At 40.1% G+C, this 12,555-nt stretch overlaps 1 protein-coding gene across 1 annotated transcript in view; it reads right to left on the minus strand.

The window, feature by feature from the left end:
* Positions 1-709: 709 nt before the first annotated feature.
* The window catches only part of ATR (ATR serine/threonine kinase), a 156,865-nt gene continuing 145,019 nt past the window's right edge, over positions 710-12,555 (minus strand). Inside the window, exons 42-45 of the mRNA XM_014453216.2 lie at positions 8,661-8,817; positions 8,401-8,554; positions 6,398-6,549; positions 710-857 (exon numbers count right to left, since the gene is read on the minus strand). Of these exons, the coding sequence (XP_014308702.1) occupies positions 725-857; positions 6,398-6,549; positions 8,401-8,554; positions 8,661-8,817 (596 nt within the window). The 3' untranslated portion in view covers positions 710-724. The remainder of the gene's footprint in view (positions 858-6,397; positions 6,550-8,400; positions 8,555-8,660; positions 8,818-12,555) is intronic.

Here is a 12,555-nt window from a genome sequence, read left to right on the forward strand (position 1 = left end):
GAAAAAAATGTTTTACAGTGTGATTAAAGGAAATAATTTTTAATGTGTACTGTAAAACTTGACATACTCAGGAGCTGAGTGAATACGTTTGTTGCTATTACAGTCCCAACCTATTAGTGCCAGTAAATTTGTTTTAAAATGGTCTTTTCAACTTCGTTTCTTGTTAATCTAACAACTACTAACTACATCTGTTGTAGACTCATAAATTTAACTGTTGTATTATAACAGTATTGTTACATGTCAACAGTATGGTTAGTCAATTTACCATGTCTTAATCTTTGTACTTTCCATTTTTAAGTGCTTAAATAAGTAATATTTTGCAATAAAAATGCAGTGATATAATTAACCAGCTATTGACAATTTATTTCTACTTATAGTAGAGTGTCAACTGAGTTTATATATTAAGTACTTATATACTTATGATTAATGTAAAATTAGAGCAATTAAAATATTAAAGCTGAGATCTGCTGCTCTGTAAGTCCACACAATTTGTGTTCAGGTATTCCCCGCTCTATCTCATAATTACAAATTGTCTATGGTTTAAACAAGTGTGTCCTCAACTCTGCTTGTATTATACAAATGATAATAATGTTAACATCACTAAAGATAATAAAGAAAACGTAGGGCATTGGCATACTAGAGTACTAGATTTCATAGTATTCAATGGTCAGTCACTGATAGTATTTAGAATCAGTTCTCATTTGTAGAGATATACAATATAAACTTACATCAAGCTATACCTTCTACTAACCTTTTCATTAACAACTTCCCCAGTTTCATTCAGTAGTGCTTTGGAATGCCCTTTTACCGGTTTACTCCATTCCACAAGAGGATCATGTAGAAAAGTCTTTAAGACACTAAAATGGAAAGAAAACATTATAAGTAATAATACAATGTTATCTTTGTAAAAAGAAATCTTAATAAAGAAAACACTTAAGTGAAAAGTAAGTGAAGGATGAGAAACTAATGGTAATACTCTTAAAATACACATTATTCCTATTTCAGTAAAATATGTGAAATTATTGTTTTGGGATGAGAGGAGGGAAAGGAAAGTAGAGGGAGGGAAGAGACAAGATAGAGGAGGGTCGATGTTTCTAACTCTCTATCTCTCTCCCTTCCTCTCTGTAAAAAATCAATAAAATATATTTTAAAAAAAAAAGATAGAGGAGGGTCAGAGGTGTTCTTGGAGTACAGTAAAATGGTCTGTGTGCCATCTCTGAATGCATACTGTAAACTGTTTAATGAATATTTATTGAATGAGTGAATTGTATCCCCTGCCATGTCTCCACAATAACCATAAAGTATTTATAGCTACCATATAAACAGACCCAGCTCAGATTTTTCTATTGTGCTCTAGATGTCAAATCCAATTACCTATGGGAAAAACCCACTTAGATATCTTGTAGGCATCTCAAATTCAATATTTTCAAAACAAAATTCATGAATCTTCCCCAAACTATTTCTCCTGTATCCTCAAATCAGTAAAGAGTAACACCATTCATCCACTGTCCCTTGCCTCCCCTTCCTCTAAACAACTAATCCTACTTTTTAAATCTCTTTAGAATCTCTCTACTTAATCTCCATCTTGACTGTCACTACTTCAGCCAGTATTTGCCTGGGGTACTGCAACAGTCCTCTAACTAGTTTTCTGGCCTCTAACCCAAACTGGAACTGTAATTTTTCTACAATGCAAATCTGATTATATCATTTCTTCTTATTTTTTTATTTTCTTCTTAAAACCCTCCAATGACTTCTGATTGTTCTCAGGGCAAAGTTTAAATGTGTAAACCGAACTCATGTGGACCTTTCATAATGTAGCTCTGCTCACACCACCTCCTAGGAATAAAGTACTTAAAGTCTACCCTCTAGAATACAGTATTGCATTTCTCAAGCAAGCCATGCCTTCAATACCATTGATATTTCTTTCACTCAGAAGACTCTTTTCCCTTTTGCGTGGCCAATTCTATTTATGTTTAAGGTCTCAACTACTTCCTCTAGAAGTTATTTCCTGACTTATTTCAGACTAGTATAGAAGCTCCTAGTTGAATGTTTCACAGGATGTTATACTTCCTCTTTCAGAGAACTTGCTTTTGCCTTTGTCTAACTAACCCATGTATTCTACCACTAGAGGCCCAGTGCACGAGATTTGTGCACTGAGGGGGGGGGGGGCGCGCTCAGCCTGGCCTGCGCCCTCTCACAGTCCAGGACCCCTCAGGTGATGTCCAGGGATCAGGCCTAAGCCAGCAGTCAGACATCTCTCACAGTCTGGGGCTCTCCCAGTATGGGACCCCCTCGCTCCTTACCGCCTTCCTGCAGTGGAGGCGGGGAAGGCTCCCACCACCACCGCTGCACTCACCAGCAGTGAGCCCAGCTTCTGGCTGAGCGGCGCTCCCCCTGTGGGAGCACACTGACCACCAAGGGGCAGCTCCTGCATTGAGCATCTGCCTCCTGGTGGTCAGTGCACATCATAGCGACCATTCGTTCCACCGTTCAGTTGATTTGCATATTACGCTTTTATTATATAGGATAATGTCGGGTAGACAGCTCTTATATAAAAAGGTGAATAAATAAACTTTATAAGTCCTTTTTACAAACTAGTTGACCCTTGAACAATATGGGTTTGAACTATACAGGTCCACTTATATGAGGACTTTTTACAATAATTATGTACACTACTATAAATTTTCTCTTCCTTATGATTTTCTTAGTAACATTTTCTTCTCTCTGGTTTACTTTATTGTAAGAATACAGCATAGCATATAACATACAAAATATGTTAATTGACTATTTATGTCATCCAGTAAGGCTTCCAGTCAACAATAGGCTATTAGTAGTTAAGTTTTGGGGGAGTCAAAAGTTATATGCAGATTTTCCACTGTGCAAGGGTATTGGTGCCCCTAACTGCCATGTTGTTCAAGGGTTAACTGTATTTCCTGCAGCTAACATAATATCTAATGGTGAAAGATGGACTCTTTTAGCCCTAACATCAGGAACAATACAAGAATGCAGAATTCTTTCCATGTCTATTCAACATTGATCTAGCTAGGGCAATTAGGCAAGAAAAAGAAAAGGCATTAAGATTGGAAAGGAAGAAATAAAACTTTATTTTCAGATGACATGTTGTTGTAGAGAGAAAATTTTAAGATATCTACAAAAATAACTCTTAAAAGTAATAAACACGTTCAGCAAGGTTGTAGGATATAAGATCAATATACAAATATCAGTTATATACACTAGCAATCAAAAAATTAAGAAAATTCCTTTTGGAATAGGATTAAAAGGAATAAGGTATTTAGAAACACATTTTTTCAAACGTTAAATAGAAAAGTTGCAAACTAAAAACTACCAAACATTGAAAGAAATTAAAGATAAATAAATGGGGGAAATTCCACATTCATGGGTCAGGAAACTTAATATTGTTAAGATGGCAATACTCCTCAAATTGATTTATAGATTCAATGCCATTCCTATAAAATCCAGGTTGTTTTCTTGCAAAAATTGACAAAATTCATATGGAAATGCAAGGGACCCACAATAGCCAAACAGTCTTTTAAAATGTGTGTGTGTGTGTGTGTGTGTGTGTGTGTGTATTTTATTGATTTCAGAGAGGAAAGGGGAGGAAGAGAGAGCTAAAAACATTGATGAGAGAGAATCACTGATCGGCTGCCTCCTGCATGCCCCCCACTGGGGTTCAAGCCCACAACCCGGGCATGTGTCCTGACCAGGAATTGAACTCCAGGTTCATAGGTCGATGATGCTCAACCACAGAGCTATGCAGGCCGGGAGAGCCAAACAATCTTGAAAAAGAAATAATAGTTGGACCCAATCACACTTCCTGATTTCAAAACTTACCACAAACCTACAGTGATGAAGACAGTGTGTGTTAGCATAGGTTAGAAATAAATATAAATGGAATAAAACTGAGAATCTAGAAATAAACTCTTCTATATATGGGCAACTGATTTTCAACAAAATTGCCAAGAAAATTAAATGGAGAAAAAATAATCCTTTTTAAAAATGGTGCTGGGACTAGATATGCATATTCAAAAAAATAAATATGAACCCCTACCTGATACTAAATAGAAAACAATAACTGAAAATGACCAAGGATCGAAATATGAGCTAAAACTATAAAACAGTTAGAAGAAAACATAGGTATAACTCTTCAAAACTTGGGATTATGCAATAGGTTTTTAAATAAGACATCAAAAGCACAAATAACAACAATAAGAGACAAATTGGAATTTATCAAAAGTAAAAACTTTTATGCTTCAAAGGGCATCAAGAAAGGAAAAAGAACCCATATATCAGAGAAAATATTTGCAAATCGTATCTCATAAGGGGCTAGTATCTACTTATGTAAAGAACTCTTATAACTCAACAAAAATATAAATAATCCCATTAAAAATGGGATTTGAGCCCTGACCGGTTTGGCTCAGTGGATAGAGCATCAACCTGCGGACTCAAGGGTCCCAGGTTCGATTCCACCCAAGGGCATGTACCTTGGTTGCGGGCACATACCCAGTAGGGAGTGTGCAGGAGGCAGCTGATCGATGTTTCTCTCTCATCGATGTTTCTAACTCTCTATCCCTCTCTGTAAAAAATCAATAAAATATATATTTAAAAAAAATGGGATTTGAATAGACATTTGTCCAAAGAAGATATATAACTGACCAAAAAAAAAAAAAAAAACCCAAACAAACACACATGAAAGGATATTCCTCATCGTTGGTCACTAGGGAAATGCAAATTAAATTCTATGAGATGTGGGGGGCAGCGTGACCAGCAGCTAGACATGGCTCTCTTGGGCAAATCCCCAAGTTGTTGCCTGTTGTGTGCTGTCAGTAGGTCAGTAACAATACTTGATGTCAGGTGGCTCTACGCCCAGGCCTGGTTGGGGCTCCCCAAAACCTAGGGACTCCTCATCACACAGCCAAGCCAGGGTCAGGCATGCAGGAACAAGTACCAGATGAGCAACATTAAATGCAAGCACAAACATGGCTGAATCATGCACTTGAGCACGTTGGCCTATGCTCAGATCATCCTTCACTGAATATTCAAGGGCCTCAAGCTGAGCCATTGAGCATGACACTGCAGATGGGAACCCCCCACCTGCCCCATTAAAGCATGTACCTATCTTGCCGCTGTTTTTGTGGGGAGGTTAGACGACTCAGACATTAGTGCTCCTCCATCTGTGGGGTTGGATCAGAAGCGGGAGAGTGGGAAGTCAGACTCCTGACAGGTCTTTTTACACTCTTGAATTAGGAAGAATTTCAAATATATGGCAATAGTATAGTGAACCCTGTGTACCCACCCATATCTGACCACCAATTATCCACAACTGTCCTACCCACTCCTGTATGTGTTTTTCTTTTTGAAACAAACCTTGAGCATCTGGTTATTTCTTCTATAAATATTTAAGAATGCATCTGTCCAAGATAAGGGCCCTTTACAACATAATCACAAAACTGTTCACATCTAGGAAATGTCAATAATTTAATGTCTAGTTAATTTAAAAAAAATCTACAATGAGATACAACTTCACACCCACTAGGACAGGTAAAATAAAAAATACATACAATCACAAGTGTTGGTAAGGGTGTGGAGAAATTGGAGATCTCAGACATTCCTAGTAGGATTATAAAGTATTACAGCTGCTTTGAAAAAGTTTGAAAGTTCCTCAAAATGTTAAGCTTAGAGTTAACATATGACCCAGCAATTCTACTCCAAGGTATATCCAAAAGTATTAAATAACTATATCTACATAAAACTTATACCCAAAAGTTCATAGCCACACCATTCACAATAGCCAAAAAGTGCAGACAATCCAAATGTCCATTAACTCATGAATGAATGAACAAAATGTATCCATACAATGTAATATTATTTGGCAATAAAAAAGAATGAAATATTGATACATGCTACAGCATGGATAAACCTTAAAAACATTATGCTAAGTGAAAGAAAACAGACACAAAAGGCTACATGTTGTATGATCCCATTTATATATGAAGTGTCCAGAATAGGCAAATCCATAGAGACAGAAAGTATATTAGTGGTTGCCAAGGGATGGTGAGAGAGAAGAGATGGGGAATGATTGCTACTATTTCTTTTGGGGGTAATGAAAATGTTTTGTAACTAGATAGCAGTGATGGTTGTTTTATATTAAGCAGTGATGGTTGCACAATTTTGCGAATATACTAAAAACCACGGTAGAATACACTTTAAAAGAGTGAATTTTATGAAATGTAAATTTTATGGTATGTAAATTACATAAAGATTTTAAAAAATCTACTTCAACCAATGCAAAGTGGCTTTTATATAAAGAAAGCATACTTAGGAACCAATAATTCCATTCAAACTTACTGTAAATTGTTTACAAAATATAAGTGATTACCTCATTAAAGGCTCTCTCTGATCTCGCATCAGCCTCATTGTAACTTCACAAGCTCTTCGAAAAAGACCTTCTGTTCCCATAGGACCCATTCCATTAACCATATTATGAGTCAGGCGAAATGGAACAATTTCTGGAACTTCAAAGGTTTCTCCCTTAAAACAATACATTTTATTAAAAAGCAGCAATGTTAGAATTTTTAAATCTTTATGCAAAAAATTTAGAACTTCATGTCTAGACCAATTTAGCAAAAAGCAAACATACCGTCAAAATATTTATATTTGTAACTACGTTAGAGCCTATATCACAAATGATCTATATGACTATGACTCTACCTTTGCTTTTTGGGGAATTTAAATGCAATCCCTTGGGTAAGAACTCACCTTTTATTGAATTACTGTGGTAAACAGCATTAAAGAGAATTTTTTATGCATTCAATATTTTATGTTATATCAACATCCTTAATGTCATTCTTGAATAATATAAAGAACTTACATGTATTGTCATATATTTCTTCTTTTCTTTAAAACAGTGGTTCTCAACCTTCCTAATGCCGTGACCCTTTAATACAGTTCCTCATGTTGTGGTGACCCCCAATTTCATTGTTACAAACTGAACATAATTAAAGCATAGTGATTAATCACAAAAACAATATGTAATTATATATGTGTTTTCCGATGGTCTTAGGCGACCCCTGTGAAAGGGTCGTTCGACCCCCAAAGGGGTTGCGACACACAGGTTGAGAACCGCTGCTTTAAAACTTTGATTTTAAAAGAGTAGGGGAAAAGATATAGCCAAGCATTAGATGCTTACATCCCTCAGAAAGAAATACAACATGGAATGTAACGTAGTCCAGTTCATTTATTTTTTGCCATTCTTTAATGAGCCTTCCTAGGAATTTTTCATCGCTCCAGTTTCCCTAAATTCCTCTCTTGTATGATTTAACATATACCAGTGGTTTATCTTTGATTTGTTCTCAATTTGGCCTGTGACATTTCTTGTTTTCCTGTGACAGCAGAAGGCAATCAAAAGAGAATGGGGATGAAGAAAAAAGTGGTCTAACTACTAGTCTGCTTTCCAAGATCCTAACATTGGAAAATTGGAGGAGGCCTTAGGGAGAGTCCAACTACCTTAATTAATTCCAAGGCCCTACTCTAGACCTACAGAATATGAATTTCCTGGGATGCTTCCTAGATATCTGCATTAAGAAAAAAAACAAAACCTCTTATCCAGGGTAGTGTGGCTCAATGGTTAAGTGTAGGCCCATGCACCAAGAGGTCACCAGTTTGATCAGGCACATGCCCAGTTGTGAGCTTAATCCCCAGTAGGGAGCATGCAGGAGACAGCTGATCAATGTTTCTCTCTCATTGATGTTTCTATTTCTCTCTCTAAAAAAATCAATGAAAAAACATATTTAAAACAAACAAAACAAAAAACACCTCTTAGATGATTCTGATATGCTGACATGTTTGGAAACCATCACATTAAACTACTGTTTCTCTAAAAGTGAGTCTCAGTAAAATGAACTGCTCTGTCCATGTTCATGTAACTAAGAACTAATTGAATCAGAACTTGAACCTGTGTTTTCAGACTTAAGTTCAGTGCTAGTTTTACTATATTACGCTTTTGAGTTCTCTCCATCCTAGATTGCTTTACTAATGGCTATGGGATATGAGACTCAACTGTGACTATAACTGCTACCAATGGGTACATCTAGGAAGAAGTTGTTGAAGAAAGAAAATTAATAGGAAACATACAATTACCTAGAGCCGTGGTCGGCAAACTGTGGCTCGCGAGCCACATGCGGCTCTTTGGCCCCTTGAGTGTGGCTCTTCCTAAGCCTTAGGAGTACCCTAATTAAGTTAATAACAATGTACCTACCTATATAGTTTAAGTTTAAAAAATTTGGCTCTCAAAAGAAATTTCAATTGTTGTACTGTTGATATTTGGCTCTGTTGACTAATGAGTTTGCCGACCACTGACATAGAGTAAGTCACATCATATACCTTATTGAAGAGACAGTTGAAATCCACATGTACACATTCACCAGTCAAAGAATCAAAGAGAATGTTTTCACCATGACGGTCTCCAAGGCCCAGGATATAACCAACCATTGACATAACTGCGGTGGAACGGCAATATGCTGATCTGCTACTGTACCTAAAGAAAATACCTATCAAATATCCTCATGCATATCAGGTAACATAAACTTAAAATACTTCTTTATATCCAACCATAATAATGTATTATAATCTTGGTAATTTACCATGATGTTGGATCAGGGAATGTTCTCAGAAACCACTCATGAAAAACAGGAGGATGTCTGGGCAGAAGAAATTCTTGGAATACTTTGAGTTTTTCAGACAAAGCTGCTGCCTTTGGTAGCATACACTGGCGAAGTTCCTTCCCTGTCATATAAACTCCTGCAAGGCAGAGTGATTTCCATGAATCTTCATAAGCCAAATGAGAAAAAGGGCATTTCTTGTTGTTGTTAAAATAGGACAGGAAACCTCTACTTTTTTAAAAAAGATATTTTATTGATTTTTTACAGAGAGGAAGGGAGAGAGATAGTTAGAAAAATTGATTAGAGAGAAACATCCATCAGCTGCCTCCTGCACACTCCCTACTGGGTATGTGCCTGCAACCAAGGTACATGCCCTTGACCGGAATCGAACCTGGGACCCTTCAGTCCACAGGCCGAAGCTCTATCCACTGAACCAAACCGGTTAGGGCGAAACCTCTACTTTTATTCAAATTGTTATTCAAGAGCAAGAATAGAAAACTTTCAATTATGTATAGATAAATGTATCCTCCTTTTCATTATAATTAATGTCAACTAAAACCAATGTTATAGAATCAAATAATACCATAAGATTGCACTTAGAATAAATCCAATGTGAATAGTGCCCCTTGTAAATATTGTAAAATTACTGCAACCCTCACTAAAATTATAGTGATCCCCCTGTTAATCAGTATGTTTTAGGTAGATCCACACTGAATCATTACTAAGAAACGTACTATGGTGCTCTGGAATAATTTACTCTGTGTAAAGGCTAGCCTATAAGATTCACAGTATACCTGGTTCTTAAACTAATCTTGAAAATGCAAATCATGTGGGGAAGCAGAACTTCTCCTTCTGATATATTTGTGAGCCATGATAGATGACTGGTATGACTCTACTCTAGCAAATGCCTTTTAGGCCCACCTTGCTTTGGTGCTCTTGAAAATTAATTAGTAACAGTTAATCTTCATAAAACAAGGCACAGCTAAAAGTTTGATAGACTAATTTGTGATTTGAGGTTCTTGGGAGTTAAATGTTGCATAGTACAATTTTGTATTCATAGTAAGGTAGGATGTATATATATCTATATATATATCTATCTATCTCTCTCTATATATATATATATACACACACACACACACACTAGAGGCCAAGTACACAAAAATTTTTGCACTCGGGAGGGTCCCTCAGCCCGGCCTGTGCGCTCTCGCAGTCTGGGACCCCTTGGGGAATGACCACCTGCTGGCTTAGGCCCGCTCCCCGGGGGATTGGGCCTAAGCTGGCAGTCAGACATCCCTCTGGCAGCCCAGGAGCCCTCGGGGGATGTCCACTTGCCAGCGGGGAGCAGGCCTAAGCTGTAGTCGGACATCCTTAGCGCTGCTGAGGAGGCGGAAGAGGCTCCCACCACCTACTGTACTGGCAACTGGCAGCCTGGCTTGTGGCTGAGCAGAGCTCCCCATGTGGGAGCACACTGACCACCAGGGGGCAGTTCCTGCATTGAGCGTCTGCCCCCTGGTGGTCAGTGTGTGTCATAGTGACCAGTGATTCCCAGTTGCTCTGCTGTTAGGGTCAATTTGCATATTACCCTGTTATTATATAGGATAGAGGCCTGGTGCATGGGTGGGGACTGGCTGGTTTGCCCTGAAGGGTGTCCCAGATCAGGGTGGAGGGTCCTGCTGGGGTCCCTAGCCAGTCTGGCTGAGGGGCTGAGGGCCATTTTCAGGCTGGCCACACCCCCTTCAGGGTAGGGGTCCCCGCTGGGGTGCCTGGCCAGCCTGGCTGAGGGGCTGATGGCTGTTTGCAGGCTGGCCAAGCCCCTCAGCAGGGACCCTCACCCCATGAGGGTGTGGCCTTCTTTGGTGAGGGGCTGATGGCTGTTTGCAGGCTGGCCACAGCCTCCAGCCACCCAAGTTCCCAGTGGAGGCTGGCTGGAAGCAGGTATCTGGGATTTATTTAGCTTCTATAATTGAAACTTTGTTGCCTTTTGCGGAGGTCACAGCCAGCCAGAGCAGGCGGGAAGCTTGTCTTCCTCCATCACCGGGGCAACCAAGCCTCCTGCTTGCTCCAGCTCCGTGGCTGCCGGCCGCCATCTTGGTTGGGTTAATTTGCATACAGTCACTCGGATTGGCTGATGGGCGTGGCTTGGGCAGAGCGAAGGTACGGTCAATTAGCATCTTTGTCTTTTATTAGTGTAGAAGATATAAAATTATACATTATTTCATCTTTCTAAATAAAATAATCAACAGCAAGTTCCTTGCAATCAGGTTCAAATATGTTTGAACTACAGTTTTGCAACATACTAGCTATGTGAGCTTGGATAAATTAATTAACCTCTCTGGCACTATTTAAAATAATGTACATAACATACTTAGCACAATACACATAATATGGTACCTCATCAATATTATTTAATGTTATGGGTTGAATTTTGTTCTGCAAAAAATGTGTTGAAGTCCTAACCCCTGGTACTTATGCATGTGATTTGAAATTAGGGTCTTTGTCCATGTAATCAGATTAAGAAGTCATCAAGAGTGGGCCCTTAATATAATATGACCGGTATCCTTACAAGAAGAGAAAACAGACATAGACTTAGGGAGAATGCTATGACATCTGAGGCAGAGAATGGGCTGATGCACCTATAAGCATCAATAAGAAACATAAAAGGTTGCTGGCAAACCAAAGAAAAAGGTTTGGAGCAGGTTCTCCTCTAGGGCCTTCAGCGATATCGTGGTCCTACTCTCACCTGGTTTTGGACTCCTAGCCTCCAGAACTGTGAGAGAATAAGTTTCTACTGTTACAACCTGTTTGTAGTACCTTGTTACAGCAGCCCTAGAAAGCTAACACTTATACTTCATTCTGATATATTTATTTAGTATGTATTTGCATCACATGCATTTTAAAAAGTAGAATTTTGAACTTACAAAAATTTCATAATGACACAGAGTTCACATATATTCATCCCCCAAATTTTCTTATCTTTCATCTTTTTCATTACAGTAATATCTACACTAATAAAAGACAAATATGTAAATTGCCACTTCGCAACACCCACCAGCTAATCAGGAGTGAGTATGCAAAATAGCGGGACAAAGATGGCAGCGGCCATGGAGCCAGCCGGAGCGGGTGGGAGGCTTGGGTCGCCTGGGCAGGCCGCCGAGGGAGGGGACTGCAAACGGCCCAAAGCCCCTCACCCAGGCTGGCCACGCCACCATGGGGTGAGAGTCCCCACTGAGGGGCGTGGCCAGCCTGCAAACAGCCATCAGCCCCTCACCCAGGCTGGCCAGGCACCCCAGTGGGAACCCCCACCCTGAAGGGGGTGTGGCCAGCCTGAAAACAGCCCTCAGCCCCTCACCCAGGCTGGCCATGCTCCCCCAGCGGGGACCCTAACCCCATGGGGGCGTGGCTGGCCTGCAAACTGCCCCAGACCCTCGCCCAGGCTGCTCCACCCCCCAAGGGAATCCCCCACCCTGATCCAGGACACCCTTCCGGGTAAACCAGCTGGCCCCCACCTGTGCACCAGGCCTCTATCTATACTAATAAAAGGGTAATATGCTAATTAGACTGGGAGACCTTCCAGGAGACCTTCCGGACATTCTGGACAAAGCCATGGTGGCAGGGCCGAGGTAGAGGCGGTTAGGGGCCAAGAGGGAAGGGCAGTGTGGGTGATCGGGCCGGTGGGGTGGGGGCAGTTGGGGGTGAGCAGGCCAGCAGGGGGGCCCAGTTGGGGGCAAGCAGGCCATCAGTGGGAGTCAGTTACGGGTGATCAGGCTGGCAGGGGTGGCAGTTGGGGGCGAGCAGGCCATCAGTGGGAGTCAGTTAAAGGATGATCAGGCTGGCGGGGGTGGCAGTCGGGGGCGAGCAGGCCGCTGGGGGGGCAGTT

The sequence above is a fragment of the Myotis lucifugus genome, unplaced genomic scaffold, assembly GCF_000147115.1.
Source record: "Myotis lucifugus unplaced genomic scaffold, Myoluc2.0 scaffold_21, whole genome shotgun sequence".
Taxonomy (NCBI): Eukaryota; Metazoa; Chordata; class Mammalia; order Chiroptera; family Vespertilionidae; genus Myotis; species Myotis lucifugus.